This window comes from Stegodyphus dumicola, chromosome X2, assembly GCF_044657685.1.
Source record: "Stegodyphus dumicola isolate Sdum_Otavi_A_Nest chromosome X2, ASM4465768v1".
Classification (NCBI taxonomy): Eukaryota; Metazoa; Arthropoda; class Arachnida; order Araneae; family Eresidae; genus Stegodyphus; species Stegodyphus dumicola.
The window spans coordinates 73,196,816-73,216,740 of NC_140781.1; the positions used below are offsets into that span (position 1 = coordinate 73,196,816).

The 19,925-nt window shown below is 34.1% G+C and overlaps 1 protein-coding gene across 5 annotated transcripts in view; it reads left to right on the forward strand.

Annotated features, from left to right (window-relative positions):
- Positions 1 to 19,527, forward strand: part of LOC118195843 (adipocyte plasma membrane-associated protein-like) — a 91,532-nt gene extending 72,005 nt beyond the window's left edge. The window contains exons 1-9 of one of the 5 annotated variants that reach the window (XM_035367176.2): positions 3,284 to 3,439; positions 7,599 to 7,697; positions 12,001 to 12,113; positions 12,580 to 12,669; positions 13,004 to 13,120; positions 14,203 to 14,374; positions 14,455 to 14,589; positions 17,179 to 17,452; positions 18,899 to 19,527. In XM_035367176.2, coding sequence (XP_035223067.1) covers positions 7,600 to 7,697; positions 12,001 to 12,113; positions 12,580 to 12,669; positions 13,004 to 13,120; positions 14,203 to 14,374; positions 14,455 to 14,589; positions 17,179 to 17,452; positions 18,899 to 19,096 — 1,197 coding nt within the window. In that variant the 5' untranslated portion in view covers positions 3,284 to 3,439; position 7,599 and the 3' untranslated portion in view covers positions 19,097 to 19,527. Of the gene's footprint in view, positions 1 to 3,283; positions 3,440 to 4,936; positions 5,055 to 7,598; positions 7,698 to 12,000; positions 12,114 to 12,579; positions 12,670 to 13,003; positions 13,121 to 14,202; positions 14,375 to 14,454; positions 14,590 to 17,178; positions 17,453 to 18,898 lie in introns of those variants that run through there. The other 4 variants (XM_035367177.2, XM_085810054.1, XM_085810056.1 and 1 more) reach the window with 4 other exon arrangements.
- Positions 19,528 to 19,925: the final 398 nt, after the last annotated feature.

Below are 19,925 nucleotides of genomic sequence, written 5' to 3' on the forward strand. Positions count from 1 at the left end.
TGGGAAAACCATGAACACTAACCATGCAATCAGCCCTTTCATCTGGGATTGACCCCGGGTATAAATCCCAGTAGTCAGCAGTTTTTAACCATTCCGGCTTGCTATGGGACCTCTGTGCCCAAGAAATGACTGTAGAGGTCTATACAAGCGTCTAATCCAAGCGTCTAATCCAAGTATTCAGCAGTCTTTAACCATTCGGATTGCGGTGGGACCTCTGTGTCCAAGAAGTGACTGTAGAAGTATTTAGCTATACAAGCGTCTATTTCGAAGTATCTGCCTCGTATTTATTGATATATTATGTCAATTAACATTTTCGTTGTATTAAAATGTTTTCCTGGAAATATTTTAAACATTTTCCCAAACTACAAAAAACGAAAAAAGTTGAAATTTGCAATAAATTACTAAAACATTATTTATTAATATTATGGAATATATCTTATGCGATTTTTTTTCACTATATTTATATGCAGAACTTTGTCTATGAACTACCAGGGATGCTTACAGTATTTATTTTTCAGACGAAGATTCATAAGACTGCAAACATACCGTTGTTTGTCGAATAATGCAAGCTTTTCAGATTTATGTTCACATAAGCTTAAATTCATTGTAAATGCTTATACATAAGCAAAAGTATTTCATTATATGTCTTACAGACTTCTCACTTGGACAGTATGAATTCTGTAGTAAGTAATAATTGTAATGAAAGCGTAAATTTTTAAATTAATATCGTAAATGAATATTATTTTCTTTACATTATTTAAAGGAAAATTAGTTTAAAATTAAAAAGTTTTAAATGAAATTTTTAAGTTTATTTTATACAAAATTTATTCAGGAATAATATTATTGCCGAAAATTATAAGCACGTAACAATATGTCATTTCCATCTTTTATGAAAACATGTCTGACATTTTATACTAGATTCTAGCGCATACCGAGTAAACTGCACCAATTCATACTCCAAAGTATTCTGTAAGTCTGAATCTAAAGGACTCGTAGTTCTTTCACAACGCATCGTTGAGTCATGGGATTGAATTTTGACGTGACATAATTAAAGTCCTAGACTAGCAGAAGAAACATATTGATCTGTTTTTACTATACAACAGCAGAGACTTCGAAGAGAGTTTAATCTAGAATCAATACAGACTTGGGAAAATATTCTTTAAACGATGCTTGTTATTGATATTTTAAGTTTTTGTCTGAAACAAACTCAAAAGAAGATCACTTGCTGTCTTAAATAATATATACGTGTAAATTTGTGTTAATACTTACTTTTATTCATCAGCGCGTAAAATTTCTTTATGCTGATTAACCAGTTATTTTTATGATTTAGAACCTTACTGTCACTTCTTTCTTCCATTTCTACTCCAGAATGCAAATTAGCTCGTGGATATTTAAAATGAGGTTTTTAAATTGTAAGACAGAGCATGTTCCTCTCTAGGCCATCTTACAAGGTTGCCAGTTGAGCTAAGATTTGTAATTTTTGGCCTTTCATTATAATTGCCGACATTTTAACATCTACGCCGGTTAGGTTTTGAGCCAACTCCTGTAGCCTTCTGTTAATAAAATTTAAATTTTACATTTGAACTCACTGTTATTTTAAATTATCTCGCCTATGTTCTGCCTGAGTTGTAAGCACCCTCTGTGCCATCTGTTCTTTAGTTTTAAATAGTCTTTTACACCCTGCTCAAGGCTCAGTTGTTATTCTAAGTCGCTGTCAGTCTGGCTAAAGTTCGGTTCCACTTCGTGATATCAAAGAAGATTACCCAACTTTATTAATGTTATACACATTTATTTCTATCTTTAACTTCTGAAAATAATTCACTAAGTTTGTAAAAAACTGATGTAGGCCTCCCTCTTTTAGTTTAAAAAGCCGCTGGTGTTTAATGCATATTATTACTAATGGAAATCTGAGGATGTTACAGAACAAATAAAACAAACAAAAGAGTTTACACACACATATATATTTTATTTTGTTTTATTTTTATTTATTCAATTTATTCATTCAAAATGACCGCGCGCACATCAAATAGTGCCCACGTTCGCTCACATATCAAATAGTGTCTTAATTTTGGCTTTCCCATCATATCATTATGGAGAAATGTAGTCATACGTTAAAAACACTAGATCTAGTATGGAAGTATAGAAAAGGCAGTCACTCTGACTTAACGGTATATTGACAGTGTTAAAAAGCATAAGATAAAGAAGTTGAATTAAGTAATTAATATGTGAATTTGTATATAGACCATTATACAATTCGGACCAAAAAACATGGAAAATGAGTCGTGGCCTCTTCCTGGGTTCAAACCACAAAGTATTTCAAAAGTTAGCTAGAAGTTCTAACCACTTAAACCCCGAAAGTACCCATGCGGAATAAACAAAATTTAGCAATTACGGTAATTATAAAATTTAGATAATCAAAGTAAATTGGAAAACAAGAATATGAAATACAACACAGAAGTGACTCAAAAATATATCAATATACGAGTTAATCATCGCTGTATTTTGCGGAACTCCTATCAATGTCCTGCGAACCGGCAAGGGTCCAAGAAACTTCGGCTGAGAAACACTGTTCTTGAGATTAGATTTACAAGTTTGAACTCAGTTTGTCTTGATCTAAACACTAGTCAAACCTTGTTAGGCTCTCTGGCGATTTATCTTCTAGTCTTTATCTCAATACCAGAACACTAAGTAAAGCAAAACAATTCAAAAATTTAATTTTAATTTCAGCTTGAGGTTACAGAAACAAAACGATTAGTAAAATTAATTTTCGCTTCCTTTAGGTTGGATAGACAACGATGACTCAGATTAAAGCAAGTCGAAGTTTAAATTGAAAGATTAACAATCTGGCTACGCTATCCAGCGACTACCAGCGGAATATAATCAAAGATATTTTCATCAGCTCATAGCAACAGGCAAATAACAAAGCAAGCATTTTTCAAACATTTCAAAATATGCTTGTGTAAAAAATGGCGAGATCCCCCCCCTGTAAACGAAAGCAAATTTTTGTGCACAGAAAAAAAGTAAATAACTTATTTTCGGCAACCCTGACTGAAGACTTTAGAGCTTCATCTTGTAAATCAGAACAAAGCAGTACGACAGAATTATTCTGCGCGAAATAAGTTTTTACAAAATTTGCTTTTACTTCTGAAATTAAAAGAGCGCACTGCTTCGCCACCCTCTGTCGCAAACGGGAATAGTTTACGTTAACAAATTAAATAAATTTCATTTTAACTGCAAGCGCAGGATCATGTAGATGAGGGTGGAGATGACGTCATGCCCAGTGAAGCTGCGCGGAAATAGCGGAAAATAACTCACATGGCACTACCGTGGCGCTTGGCTGTACATAAAACAGCGGCTCTGTGAGAGTTCGCTGTTGGTCGTTTGGAATATTTGTTTTTAAAGGTTTTAGTAGATATTTTTTATTTGTTTTAGCTTTTAGGTAAGTGTTTTGCTATATATGCTTTTTATTCTGTATTGAAGTTATTTTGTTAGAATGGTAGCTTTACATTTCTTTCTTTTTAATCAGTTTATGTTCAGCTTCATTTGTGCATGCACCGTTTTGAGTGCCCGAGTTCATTATTTAACCGTTTGCTTCATTTTCGTGCTTTCGTTACTATGGTATTTCATGAAATATGTGCTTTTCAGTTAGAGCAGTATCTCTGCTATATGAGTTTCGATAAAATTTTACAGCTTCTTTATCAGAGCCGCGCTTAAATATTCCTCGCTTCATCTTACACTTTCAATAATGCTTCGATTATGCCTCCCAGATCTCTTGTGCTGTATCTTCTAAAAACTGAAGTCTCCGTCTGTTACATAATTTTTGCTTAAGGCAAACTAAGTATATGCCGCATGCTTTTACTTCCAAAGATCTCCAAATCTTAAACTGTGTTAAACTTTGTTTGTCTTAAATGTTAATTTCTGAACGTTTTAAATACATAAAACCAGAAACAAGTAAAAATTTCGTATGTAACTTGTCCCTTTTTTTAAACATAAAACACTTATGTCTCTTGGAATAGCCGCGAAACTCTGTATAATATCCTTATACTTAAAATTTCGGACATTAATTACAATTTGTAATGACGAATGAGAATTAATTATAAACTTACTTTTAAAATCGTAAGGATCTGAAAAATCCATTACTTCTACATCTTGGAAAAAATAATTAAAAAATTATATATACATATATAATGATCATTGTATAAACAGATTATTTTAATCATATCCATATTAAATCTAGAATTGTTTAGGTTCTTCCGTTTTCATGTCTCTGAAAAAATCTTGGTGCAGGATGAAACCCTCAAAACTTGCAAAAAGAAACTTATTTTCTTTCAATTCAAAGGCTATTTCACGCAAGTAACTTGTTTGTTATTCATCCCAAACTCATCTCCCTCCCTCGAAAAAAAATGGGAAGAAAGCTTGCACAACATGTTTTGCCACAGGCTTCACTAAGCGAGTTAACCAGCCCCTATATCTGCGATACTAACATGTTTTTCAGTGACGGCCCCTTTTTATTTATGACTACCGCCTACTGATAACCGAGACGGTACTGAGCCAGCTTAAGCAGTCTTCTAAGCAGTAAATCCTTGCAACAATACGTATCGATGTGATTCTAGGCTATTAACTTGAACATCTTATCACTAGCAGTGTGAACTAAAAATTAGTCTTTTCGCTCGGAAACATTTTAAACTAACGAACTCTTAATTGAGAAGATTGCGTTAAAAGGGGGGAAATTAATGCTAAATAACGATCAACCAAAATCGTTACTTGCAGTTCATTCTTTTAATTCTGAACTATTGCAACAGTAGCCTCCTACGTTTCAATTAAGAAATACAAAGGGCATAAACTCTGGCTTTTCTTATTTAGAATTATCTACAATGGAGGTACTCATTCGTTCTGTAAAGCACGGTTATCGTTATTTCAATAACTAGGATCTTATCAGATTAATTTTTTCCATTCCGGAAAGTGTTTAATCGGCGTTTCCTTTCTTTGAAGCTCACTTAAAGCCCAAGGTACGAAGATAACGAGAAATGCTCTGATTTTGTAACTTTTTCCGGGTAAGCTATATTCTACCTAATATTTCATTAAGTGCGTAATGTTGGACGAATTTCCATATTTAATAAAAAAGTTGAGCTGCATAGCGTGAATTTTGAAATAAAAATTTCAGCGTAAGTCACGAATACAAAACCGGCCCGTGTAAATTCAGATAAAAAACTACGTAGTTAAAAATTAACTGAGAAATTAACCTTAGCTTTATTGATGTGTATTCTGTAAGAATTTGACAACTATAATTGTTTGTGTATCTAGTAGCTGCGAAATGCGATTAAGTGACCGTATACGCAAGTTTGTGTGTGTAAACTCTTTTGGAAGTAGTAAATGATATATGCACTTTTGAATTAACTGAAATGTCTATGCATAATGCATAATGCATAATGCTTATGTACTTAACCTATATCTGCAGCATTCAAGTGTAAACATCCCTCGAGCGCTTTGCTATTTAAATAATCTATAGCAATCGATTTGAACTTTAAACTGGAATAGTCAAAGAATTGTTTCCTACATTTCCAACCTGAATACGAGCCAGTTTCCTTTGAAAGGCTTTCACGAAGGCGTTCCTTCACCTAAGCAGTTAGCTCTCGTATATTTTGTCCCGAATATTCATAACTCCTCGTGGATTTTAATTAAGAGGAATTTCACGAAAAATGTTCCCTCCATTAGTACTTGGTTCAACACTTTTATAACACAGCTCCTAACCAGGGCATGGACCCTTCATGACTTATCTGCATCGTTTTCGACTATGTAAAAATGAGCCGTGCTCATGCGGGGTATCCGGATCCATGTACTCTAATTTAACCATAAATAACAATGTACATTGCCTTTAACATATTTTATATTTTTGTATCGGTAAATGTTAAGTGTTCGTGGTCACACTCATACTACATAGCAAAGTTAATTCCGTTGGCGGGGGAACATCTGGCGATACGTTAATTGCCCTTTGTGGACTACTCTATGCCCCGTCGTTGATGGAAAGAAAAATCTTTACTCAATAATCTTGCGGGAATGACCTCTAATATAACGTTCAACATCAATAGCTCCTTTGCGCTTGGAAACCTAAGTTCTTAAATTGCGTTAGTTTAAATTTGCTAGCAGTTTTGTTAAAAAAACAGCCCGTTTATTGTAAAATATAGGAAGCTAGTAATGAGTCTTAAAATTCTGTGTCTCGAAATCTCTAAGTCTCCTTCAATTTGTTTTTTACCTGAAGTTTCGCGGGATGTGAATCCTACAGGATAATGCCCATTAATATTCACTGTTTTTCAAAATTTTAAGAACTCCAAGCTGTAAACTTAACTACGAGTATTTTGTTCCTTTCCTCTAAACACTTTCGTCAGCTAGCTATCGAGGCCCGGAAAAATTGAATCTTTTACTAATCTAACTTGATTCCTACTGTCTTTCCAACTTCATATAATGAACTTGATTTTTTAAAACTCGGTAGCATGTTATTATAAATTTGAGAGCCACTATATTTTTTAAGGCGAAATATTAGAAGCGTTTTTAATGCTTGACAACCGATTTTAGAATTGGGTGGAGTTGTTGGGCCTAAATGCTGCAGGCAGGCGCAATATCGAATAATTTTCTTCCGAGTTATTTAAACTCTTTCGTTATGGTCAATGGGTATTAATGAAAAGTGCGCGGATTCTACAATACTTGTCACTTTACTTCTCAGCATTATATTCAGCTATGATTTTAAATGTATCCTGTTTGGATGGTTACTGGGCGTTGTTTTCACTTTAAGAGTTCAAAGTGGTAACTTCAAGTTTTTAATGAACAGTTGGAGTTGGATTAATTTTAGGAGTTGCCGAACACTTTCACAGAACAAATTATGCGTTGGTATGCTGTCGTCTTGGGTGCTCAGATCCCTAGACATTTTCCGTGCAGCTGAAGTTAAAATAAGTTGCTTGACGCAAGATTAAATTTTGTATTAAGATGAATATAAATCGACCTTGACTGCACGTGAAACAGCTTCAGAAATTTCTCCTTACATTGTTACTTTGAAGCCCACAGCGGCCAAGTGGTAAATTCGCTGAACATTGGTAATTCGATCCGGGGTTCGAATACCGTCGAACAGCCTGGCTGCATGGTTCATTTTCATTATTTTCCCGTGTGTAACATTTATACGAGCCAATATCCCTCATACTTCCACTGACGTATCTGTGCCATTCGGCAAACAGCTCTAACGAGTCTTTCCCTAATCAAATAAACCAAACATGGCACCGTTACAGAAATGTACTTGAATTAAACGCGCAATGACCACAAGCAGCAAGATGCTTTGATATGCGGATGTGCTTCTGTCTGCTGGTCAAAGGATGAAGCTTTAAGTTTTCCTCTACGTAAAGTAGCCGTAATTTAGCAGAAAACGACCCACATTTCTGAACAAGCAACTAGTCTCGGTAGCCTTTACAATTTTTTATAATCCACCAATTCAGTACTTCAAAAGTGTTCGGAAATCCTTCTGAACTCTTATTATAAACTCGGAGGGAATGTAATGGCTAATCATAACTGCCCTCTTAAAATTGAGTTATTTATGGTGACTTTTATTTCAGAATGAAGACTTTTGTGAAGATCCTACTCCTAACGGCGGCGATCTATCTTGTCGTAAGGTATTCACCGACGTTTCTGGACTTCAGGCCTAAGGCTTACAGGTAAAATTATTTACAATAGTAGAAAATGGGCACCAAACACATGCATCCATTCACGAAATTAGATTTTTCTTTAAGAATTAAAGTGTATCTAATTCAATTAAGGTACTCTATTATCGAGACAGGGTTTAGAAATGTACATGCGTAAATACATATGTGCATCCATACCTAAAAACACTCAACCATGTATACATGAATTTTTGCATCCGGGTTCCGATAACAGAGTAGTTTAGTGTGCTAACCGTTGAATAAATTGGGAGAAAGTTTTAAACATCTGCCATGTTCTTATTTAGCAGTATTCACATCCAGCTCCTACCTTCATTAATGTATTCATCTGTACTGCACTCCTAATTAATATTGAATGACTCTTAAGAATTAAACTTACCACCTCGGTGAGAAACTTTAACACGTTGAGCGCGGCGCCGAATTTGCTGTCCGTTCCAGCCGGCAGCGAGATAAGCCGTATTTTTGTTTAGAACGTTTCAATAAATTTCATTAAAACTAAATTTGATCACATTTCATTGAGACTATGTTTATTTTGTAACTTTAATACTGTCGGCCAAACGAAAATTCCGGTGCCGCGCTCAACGTGTTAACACGAAGTCCTTTATAAGGAATATTTTATCCTTGACGCATATAACTTGGCTGGTGGTTTACCAATAGAGAATTACTTGGATAAATTCATATAAAAATTTCTGAAATCTTTCACTTTTTGATAACGATTCCGCAGCCTTATCATGCACATTTAACGCACTCTCATTTCGTGGCGGTTCGAAGTTCCAGTGAACTTAGCGGCAAAAGGTAATTTAACAATAGATTTATTCTGTAAAGCTAGGAGTGGCTTAGCACTAACTACTTTACTATCCATTTTGGATATTGCACTCAGAAAATTGTAAAGTCTTATGTTGCAGCATGTAAAAGTACAGGATTTAAGTGCTTTGTTAGCCATAGCGCCATGACAATCCTCCCAAATTTCATTACGAAACTAACTCTTTTCACCCAAATTATCAATATTGTATGGAGGCATCTGAATTTTTAGTCTTATCCGTTTAAAACTAGTTTTGAGATCTTTCTCGTACTTGCAAACCTCCACATCAGTTACTACCTATTTCAGTAACCAATTTGTATTTCGAAGCCCTAGAATGTCAAATATCTATTTTTCAGTGTTGTGGTTCCCGTATTAAAACCAACATCTTCCAAAACATAATTGTCAACTTGCATCATGACTTTTCTCTAGGCTTTAGTAAAAAATACTAACCCATTAAATAAAAACGAGTCTCCCTGCGTTAATTTTCCATACCAAACTAATTTGACGGCCTACGCCTGCCGCGTATTACATGACCACAAATTAAAATTTCTTAACTTCGGAAGATAATATTCTCATACCTTTACTATCTAAACTTGATGAAAGTGCGCAATACTAAAAATTTAGCTAGTTTATATGTAACCTTTCATTAGATTTTAATGTTAAAGGGGTTCTTTAGTTGTATCTTCCGTCACATAGATGTCCATTTATATAGTATATATATGCAATAAACCGAGTTATTCCCCTTTTGTTATAACTCGGCACACAGAATTGCTAAGAATTGCTTAAGTGGAATCTTGATACTTTCCAATTTCCGAAGTATTACGTAGCGTAAAATATTTGCTTGAGCTTTCTTTTCATTTCTTGAACCATGAAATGAGTAATTTTTCTCCTTATATACTGTCTCAATATTTGGGTTAACTTTATTTAAAATGATAAAGGCTAGTACAAGTGAAACATAATATTCTTTGTTACAAGTATAAAATTCTAAATATGATAAACTAACCTAATATTGGGCCTTAAATTAAAAAATTGTTAATGTGTTTCATTAAATCTTGCTAGCATAGCTGCTGTAAACATAGACCTTTGATCACCTTTTTCATATTGCAATCGATTTTATTCAAATGTGCAGCTTCTATAACACTTTCTTCCACTACACGTGCAGGATTTCCGATGTAGACTGATTTTAAGGCATTTAGAAGTAATAAAAGATTATAACTCTTAATAAGATCCGTGTTTCGAATAATTTTAGCCTTGGACACAATTTATCTCCGTTGTTTTCAAATTTCTTTAAATTATGCATCCGTAATCTCATCCAATTTCAGCGCAACCACTTAATGCAAATCTCCGAGTATTTTAATCAGCCCCATTTAGAGTAACGCATTATATTCATAAGCTTTCTCCAAAGATTTTACTTTGTTTTAAACTTAATCATGATTCATCGCAGAAATTCTGATGCTTGATATTATAAAATCTACTTCCCCCTGATTACTTAATCAGTCTACCTTTTGGCAACTTGTTCTTTATCGATCATTTCGTAATATTAAGCACGCTATTTCCGTACTTGCCAGATGAGAATTTCCCTAGCAGATTCAACAGAATTTGTTTGGCATATGTAAAAGTTTACTTCTCTTACGCCGCTTTAAAATTGTTGCCTAATTGTTCTTATTCTGCAAGTATCTTTGCAGATATCATTTTAGTCCGTTGTATTATTGTGTGTAAGTAATTATGTTGATTACTTCGTGTAAAATCGCGTTTTCGCGGTTCCGAAACTCGGAATAACCATTTTTCTAAAATAACTTTTCTACGTTTAATTTTTTAGTTGCTTTAATGGTTTAGCTCAAGTATACCTTGGTAGTCTGGCTATTAATGGCATTTATTTAATGAATCTTCATTTTTTACGACCACCGAATACTTTAGTATGAAGAGATCTTGTTTAAGTTTGAATTTATTGCTGTAAATCTGAAATTGTCAATTGCAACATGACCCTTTATAATTTTCCAGAGTTGTTCCTCTTGTATTAATCTATAAATACGCGACGAAATGACTTCCTAGTTCTTAACAAGTTTGTCACTTTATCTTTGGACATTTTAGGCCCACCAGTGTCCGAGCGGGTAAAGTCGCTGAACACTGGTAGTTCGATCCGAGGTTCGAATCCCACGAACGGGCTGGCTGCATGGGCGTTTTCCTCTTTTTCATCATGTGTAACGTGTATACGAGCCAGTTCCCTTAGAAAGTCGGGTACTTTTCCGTTTCGCCGGCCCAAATCTCGCCAAGCAGACTTTGTTGGCGACAACATAGTTTACACATAAAAATTTTTAACAAATGTTAGTTCTACGAATTTTTTATTTTGAAGGCATAAACATATTAATATGGTTTAAAATTTTGTAAACAGCCAATAAAGACATTAAATTTGTAAAGACGTTAATTTAAGAATTTACTATGCTATCATGGTTCAACATCCTGATTCGCTGGTTCGTATCACGTGACCCCAAGTGATCTCATCTCACGTAAACTACGGTACATAAATCTCATTCCCTCGGTAATGATCTACATTAATTTCAAGCTAAATCTCAATTTGGAATATAAGTTTAAATGCAATAATTATTTCAATTCGTACGAATAGCTTACTCAGAAATTTTGTAAAACTGCAGTGCTTTACTTCGTAGTGCATTATCATTAGAATGGATGAATTTAACCCTTGATTTTGCCTTTTCTATATTTTCGCCTTCGGGTGAGCGATGTGATTGCATCATCATTAATTACCGCGAATGGTCGTAGGGCATAAAATTTAATTATTATTGCAAATATTCTATGTAATTGTATGCCAGTATTGAAAGAAACAATCAATCTGTTAACAAATGGCTGCGACTTGTTTTGAAAATGAGCCGTAAAAGGTTACCAGCGAAGTATTCAGTTTGGCATCAGTTGTACTATTATTGGCGACTTTATCGTTTGCGCCGGCAAAAAAGTACAGAAAGTCGTCCACGAAGGCATCCCTCCCCGTAGGCAATTACACACTTTGCACATTTTAGATAACTTATTAGACCATAGGCTGTGTTATTGGAGAAATTAAGCTCTTTAAGTTGAAAATTTCTGAATTGCCTACAGGATTCATAATTGCTTTTTCCTTTGACCGTTTAAATTTTGCAGATCCTTTTAAAGACTCATTTTGTTTGTTCGCTGCATTTGTTTCATTACGTATACCTAGATTTAGTAATACCATTAACAGCTTAGCTTGATTTTGCAGCGACGTCAAGAAATAAAACGGTACTAGTTGATTGTTTACTTTAAAATGCATCAAATTTTAAACTGTTCAACAGATTATACATTCGCAACGTTAGGAAATAACGTTAAGTCACAAGATGCTGAACTTGAAACTATAATTTAACGCTTTCTTTAAGATGGAAATCCTTACGAAGAACTGATTTTGGAAAGCTACAGGCTATACGTATTATAAATTATTGTGAATTCATTCTGATTTTTAAATTCTGTTTATAGTATACCATTTCCTGCTTTCCGCGGTCCTTTAGAAGAAAACTGGAAGTTGAATGAAGCTGAGCGTTTGTTCAAAGGCATCTTGAACGGACCGGAATCCATTATATTTCATGACGGTAAGTTTACTTTAGGTCAATCGCTGAACATGCTGTACAAATCTTCAAGTTCTTTTAAAATCACTTCATACCTCTTCTCTTACACAAAACTTTTAACTCGTCTTCGTTCTTAAGTTTGGCACCTATGCCTCGAAAATGATCCCCTGATCATTTCTTGTACGGTTCGTATTTTACTTTCTGCTACTGTAGAGTATAAAGAACCCTGTCATTTCGAAGGCTATTCCTTTAACAACTTTTTGTCCTTTTTTCTGATTTTTTTAAATGCATGAAATTTATATCTTAAATACTTGAATGGCTGTTATGTACAATAGCTTAAATGTACTTGAAATTTCCTTAAATATCCTATCATGGCTTAAATAAAAGTAACTTGCGCTGTTAAATTTATAAGTTGAGTATCTCCAACATAATTTTTATTCACTATGATGTCGCTAGCCAATATTCTTTTAAAGCAAATTTTTCATTTCAGGATATTTGTACACTGGGCTGGAGGATGGAAGAATTGTCAAAGTGAAGGATGATAAAGTAACAACTGTCGCTCAAACTGGTAGATTTTGCCGTAAGTTTCGGCAATATTTATTCAAATTTCGGTCGGTTTCGTAGTTGTATGCTGCTAAAAGTGGAACGAGTTCAGTTTGTTCGTTTGGTTTCTTCCATTCAAAGTAGTTAACGTTTTACTGTAACGTTAAGACTGTTACCAGATCCTCTTTACCAGGACATGAAATCCACTCTTTTTTATGAGCTAGTTTATTTCTAATGTTAATTTGCCTTACTGTATCTTAAACATTTATTATAGTAATTTTTAAGGTTTGTTCAATGTAGAACCAATATTAAAATTCGGTGTTCATGCATGTTATCCATGTTTTCCTTAGTGCAATGTTTTGCTTTTCCAGACATGCCGTACGAAGAACGACTATGCGGACGCCCCTTGGGTTTGAGAAAAGGAAAAGATGGCCTTCTCTATGTAATTGATGCCTATTACGGTATTTTCAGCATGAATTTTACAACGGGTAAGCCATCAAACATAAATTCAAACGTCTTTTGAAGCGAATTTGGATTAAGCGGAGTCGTTTGACACTGGTAGCTCTGAGATCAAATCTCGGGCAAAACGGGCTGGCTGCTTTCATGGTTTCCTCCGTGGGTAGCTTGTATGCGAGCAAGTTCCCCTCAAAGTCCTAAACGAAGGCATCCTACTCCACAGGCAGATAGCCCTTGAGTCGATTTGCCTTTAACTAACAACTGAATGCCAAACGTGATTCTTAAATCTGCCGTCGCATCTTGATGCATTTTGTATTTCATATGTATGCTTAACGAGTCTTCGTTCTTCCATTTAACGTTTTTCCACAACCGCCCACGTGTAATTCTTTCGGATTTTAATAAATCTGAAGTCATTACCTAATATTTATGCTACAGCGAGTAAAAATTGGATTATATCAAAAGCATTTCATAACTCGTAAATTATTTGCTACGTTGATCAAAACAAGTAACCGCTATTTGCTAGATTGGAACCTATTTTGTAGCTTAACATTTAGCTATATCCTTCAACTTGACGAACCTCTATCAAGTTCAGGATATTTCCAAGGAGTTCTTTCCGCTAATGTGAACAGGTTTTACAGTATGTATAGAATACTCTGAGTGGCAATCTTTCAGATGCTTTTTACAATCTAAGATTGAAACTGAATTATTCAAATACCTTATTTCGTATTTGAAAACGGACTACGTATTTATTGGTTATTGGCTATTGCTTTCTTCCGCAGCATATTCTCACTTATCCGGCGAATAAATTATCTTAAATGTGTTGTAATAATCTTTAGCGTGTTGGCATAAGTGTGCTTATCTTGAATCTGTACTTTGGAAATTCAATCGATCTTAATGTCAGTTTTTAAACTATTCATAGGTATCTAAAGTTTCAAAATTCCGCCTTAAACTGAAGGCAACAGAAGTTTGACTTAAATTACCTCAAATTTGCTAATAGCTCAAGGTTTTGTGCCATTAAAAGTCAACCAACCTCAAATTTGCTCTGTGCTCTGAATAATCTGATACTTTATTTATCCCAGTGGTATACCCATTTAAGTTAAGCTCGATATTTTAGGTGCTCTGACGCGCATATTACCTTCCAATGTGCTAGTAGAGGGACGGAATTTGAATTTTCCAGATGATTTAGACATAGACGATGAAGGCAACATATATTTTTCTGATGCGAGTCGCAGGTGGGATCTGTCTACAATTTACTACTTGATGACTGAATATGAAGGAGATGGTCGGTAAGAAACTTTTTAGCTATTATAAAAAGACAAATTTAACTAAGTAAGAATTTTAACTGCATTGATTTTTTCCTTTTTAGTGTAATTAAATATAATATGAACTCTGGAGAAACCGAAGTTTTAGTTCGGAGCTCTCATTTCCCGAATGGTGTTCAGCTAACACATGATAAAACGGCCCTTCTGATTTGCGAGATTTCTAATCGAAGGATATTGAGGTATGACTTCAAATTTTATCGAGCTTTTTCCGCACTATGCAACACTGCCTTGCTACGCTGCTGGCTGAAGTGGCAATTATATCTCTACATTCGTCTCCAACTGCATACGGACCGATTGCAAGGTCTTAAAGCCGCTGACGGGGCGGAAATATTTTGTACGATAATAAACGGGACCGTTCTTAAGAGTATCCATTTAATTTTAAATATGTAATTTAATAATTGATAATCATTTTCATCATTAATAAAATCATTGGGTAATGTTTCTCCTTGCACAGGTAACTTCCACTTGAAAGGATACCGACCGAATTTGCCACTACTGTAGGAACTGACCTGATGGTGTACATTTCATCGTACTTAACCCATATGTATGGGTATCGCTCCTTTATAGCCTGGTGTTGCGTAACGCAATTGCGAGTTTCCGTTTGAAATTCTCTTGAAATAACTTTTATTAAAAATTTGTAATAGAACTATTTCAATGTCCATTTGTATTTTCTATGCTTTGTCTATACTTTTACAAACTTGCTTTTCTCCCCTCCATGGTTAAAATTGACTTTCGGTTAAATGTTCTTGTTTTCTTCACGTACCGAGGCGCATACTAAATTCTTACCAAGATGTGCATCAACCATAATGCGTTTGTATCATTTTCTACCTGAAATATAAAGGCTGCTACCCGCAAGAAATATGTTGGTTACAGTTGACAGTTCAATGTTTAATTTCTCAGACTGTCGGTTTTAATTAGTTCTGTTGATTTAACCAGTAAACTTTAAAAATAAAAACCTACGAAAACTATTAAATTGGGCTAGAATAAGAACCTAATCTTTCACTGGTACAGAAAAGTACATATGTGTAACTAAATTTATTTCTTGCTCCCTTAGCATCTTTTCAGTTCTTATTCTATCAATTTTTCTCCGAAGCAAACTCTTGATCACAAATTGCATTTGCTCATCGGTCAATCGAAGGTTTAATATTAAACTGCGTAAAAAAGCTTTCTATAGGAAAAAAATCGAGGTTATCCTTTAGACAAGTACTAACAAAAGTTGATCATATACTTGACTTGCATCGCTCTCTAAATTAGCTCCGTTTGTAGATTTCTGGTGGCTTCAACCACCCAACCTCCTTTATACTCGATTTCACTTTCTTAGCATTTCAATAAGTTCTGGCTTTAAACTTTTCCATGGACAATTTTTTCAGTGTTTCAATAACATCTGTAAACCTTTCAGTGCTTTAACTGTTCTGAATTTTTCTTTATTTTTCAAGTATCCTTTAAACGTTAGCTGCATTTTCACTTGCAAATTCGCCCATTTTATTCTACATTTATATATTCCTGTTTCAGAATGTGTGCACCAGGTTCTTTTCAGAGGAATTGTATCCCAATAATTCTTAAAATTCCGAAATTCCTTCAAATTAAATCTAACGCCTCTTGTAAAACCTACTAGTTTCATATCTGCGTTGGAAGGTTCAACTGTTCTTGAACAATTTATAATTTCAACTGACATCGTAAATCACTTGGGGTTTCGTTGATTTGTGTTGGCTTACGAACTGATTTTAAGTTGTATCTCTGGATAAAGTTTAAGCAGTAAACTTTAAAAATAAACAACCTACCAAAACTATTAAATTGGGTTAGGATTGTAAACATAAACCTACGAAAACTATTAAATTGGGTTGGACTGAGAAGCTAATCTTACTTTCACTGGTACAGAAATGTACATATGTGTAATTAAATTTATCAATTTCAAGATTATTTGCTTTAGTAACCAAATTTCAGAAACTAACGTTTCTTCCGAAGCTTGCCTTTATAAATTTCTTATTTTAACGTGTACAGAGTATTTTTTAAACTGATTTTCTTATTACAAATAAAACTTGCAATTTTACTGCGCAAAATACTAGTACAGATTTCAGATAAATGAATCTGCGAATGAAAAGGACAATCTCTTAAAATCCGATGTATAACTTTAATTCAACTGAATTTCCGCATGAAAGCAACATTCAGTGTTATGCAAAATTCTAAGCGATGGGTATTGATGTGTAGGTATGGCAAGCAGGAATAAACAGGTCCTGTTAATTTGTCATCTGTATTGCAAAGTGAACTTGGGTAGCTATGCATGTGGTTAATCAATCGATGATTGATTTAAGTGAAAGATGCATATATTGGCAAACTCTACGAAGGGGAAAAAACTAGGGATGCCAGAATACTGAATGGCTGACTGTGCCTAGAGAAATTATATTTACTGATACCTGGGAAGTTTGCCTGACATAGCACTCAATCTATCGTTTTGTTTTTCCTTCACTAATCGTTTTGAGCATGATATCAATTCATAGTTCTAAGTGTACAAAACTGTAAAGCATATTTACAACAAATGAATAGGTTAAAAGTGTTCGCTGATCATGTAATATTTTTCGAGATCTGCCAGTTTGAGACCACTCTATTGGTATGTTTAAAGTTCCTCCTTCAATATAGTATTAAATTTGCAATTTGAGTTTAATCTACAGTCTATTCACCTCAGAATTCTAGTCTAACTTCGATGTTTTAAGTGAGTTTTTAACTGCATTAATGGAATACATGCTGAAATTCATTTTTCCTACTTGTAGGTATAATTTAAAAGGCAGCAAGAAGGGTCAGTTGGAAATATTTGCTGATGTATTACCTGGTGAGCCTGATAACATAAGAACTAGTTCACGGGGTACTTATTGGGTCGGTTTCACATCAGCAAGGAACTTTACAAACCCCTTATTTATGGATTATATGAATCCTTATCCTACCGTTAAGATCATATGGGCGCGACTGCATCATGCTTTCGGAACTCTACTAGTGAGCCTTGCTGAAATGGCATCCTATCCAGTTCTAAAAGAAGTTGCTTATAAGGTTAGTTCTACTAGTTATTCGTATTTCAAATTTTAGTTTCTTTGTATAAGCAGTATCTTAAATACTCTCAAATTAACTTCATGAAATCGGAATAAAGTATTAGTCTTGCTGTAGCTAAAAATTTCCTAAGATTAATTTTGTATTTAGTAAATATGTAGTAGAGAAATTTGTAATCTTGCTATAAAATTATTTTTAGTTCAATTTTAGTTTTCTTAGTGTTCACACATTTATGTAACAATTTTGATTTTCCCATCAATTATAAATATTATAAAATACAAACGTGACTTGCATCAAATTCGAAGGTTTATTATCTGCAGCATTAAAAGTATTCTTTTCTATAAAATGTCGCTGAAAAATAAACAGTGGATCGAGGAGAAATACTTAATTATTAAAAAAAGATGCGAAAATCGTGGTTTTAATATTTCTACATGTATAAGAAATGTAATTAATATGAAAGAAACGTCAACGATTACACGCGACTGGTAAAAGAGCAAAAATGCATATCGAGCGAAGGTACCTACAGCTCTTATTAAATCTAAACTCGCATCTCGTGTTTTAAAGGAAAATCCAGCTCCCCCACCTCCAAAGAGTTATTGCAAAATTCTTAAAGATCTCTGTATGGACTGAACAAAAATTAAAAATCTGATTTAAAGCTAATCAAAACAAAAAATTGTATCCATCGCGTAACGATGTTTTTCAGCGTAAGACTATGTGCAGATTGCTGTGTGAAAATTATTTGGCAGGTGAAAAACTTAAATATAGTTACAATTGAGGCTTGGATATACTGTCTGACTGCAATAGAAACAGATTGAATTACTACAAAAAATGTTGGTTCGGAGAAAACAACAAAAGTTTTTCTAAAGGTGTTGTGGATATTACTTGATTCTCTTATAACGGAAAACTTAAAATAAGGAAAGTAAAAACAAATGTGAAATAATTCGGATTACTATCAAATGTTTTAACACTTATCTTTAAAGAAATTTCATCTCTTTATCCAATCTTCACTGTTAAGTTCCATCAGAATAAAGCTCCAAGCCATACTTCTAGATTTACTGCTCTATTTTTGAAAAAAGATAAAACTGGTATTAAAGCTATTCCCTTTAAATGCATACCACTCAACCTCTGTGTCACCCATGGATTACTCTGCATTTGGACTTTAAACAACCTCTTTATAAGCGGTATCCAAAAACATTGAATGGACTCTGGAAGATTGTGAAAAAGTGGAATAATATCAACGTTTTAAGAAAAGGACTTATCTTGGAAATCAAGATGTAATAGGATAGTTCAACAAAAGGGCTATCAGACTGAACATATCTGAATGAAATTCTAAGGTTTGTTTAGATCAATCGTTACAAAAATGTGTGAACACTCTCTGTAAATATGAAATTGAAGCTTGATAAGGGTAAACTGCATATACACCTGCACTCTTTTGAAATTCTTTTCCAGTTTAAACGGGGTGATTACGTCCTCCCATTACTTCGTCGGCATGGCCTTGTCATCGAGTTTGATGAAAATGGAAAAATCTTGCGAAGCTTTCACTCTCCGGACGGAAAAATCAGCGATTTGTCTGAAGTCAAAGAGCACGATGGTTATTTATATCTTGGATCTTTCATAAATGACTACTTGGGACGCCTTAAGTTGTAATTTCTAAACGGACATCTTGTACGACAGTTTTACCTGTTTTATGTAACTTTTTATTGTTGCCTCTTACGTTGTTGGACCTAAAGCGCACAGCGCTGTTCTTGTTCTGACGAGTCGACTCTGGTAACTATTTGTAAACGTATGCGACGAGTCTCGCTCATTCCTTTTTTGTGACATAATTTATATTCATAGTATTTAAATTTTTATAGTTGAACTAGTTTTTAAATTTTAGCTGTTTTTAAAACAAGCTTGTTATTACTTAAAGCTTTCAGGAATTGAACTCGTAAGTTTTTTACAACGCTGAAAGCAATTTTAAGAAATTTTGATATATTGTATATATTGTCTTTAAGTGTACGCAATGTCTAATGTGAATTTGAATGAAATGTATATAAGTGCCGAAAAATCAATTTTTATAAATAAACTTTTAAAAGTGAGTTCTGAATTCTTTACTTCTCAAACTACACGCAAACTATCAAAGTGTGAAACTTGGATATTTTAATCAAGACTAAAACTTTAATCTTTTTCACATAACTGACTATGGTTAAAATAATCACCGCCATAGACTTTAAATCCTGAAATTCTTAAAGCTTCAAGAAATCGGTAGTTCAACCATAAATGTACAAATACTTCAGCAGTTTATTCAAAACCAGTTGCCGTTATTTTGCTATTGCTAATTAAAAAAATTCTTAACTTTCTTCATAGACTACGAAATAGCTTTAGAGGAGCCTGAATGTTAATGGGGAAAGGGGACTCTAAGTTTATTTTCAATTTCCTAACTTGTTTAATTTCGCCCTCCAAAACATCTTTGCTTCGGAATTCGCTATTCGAACCT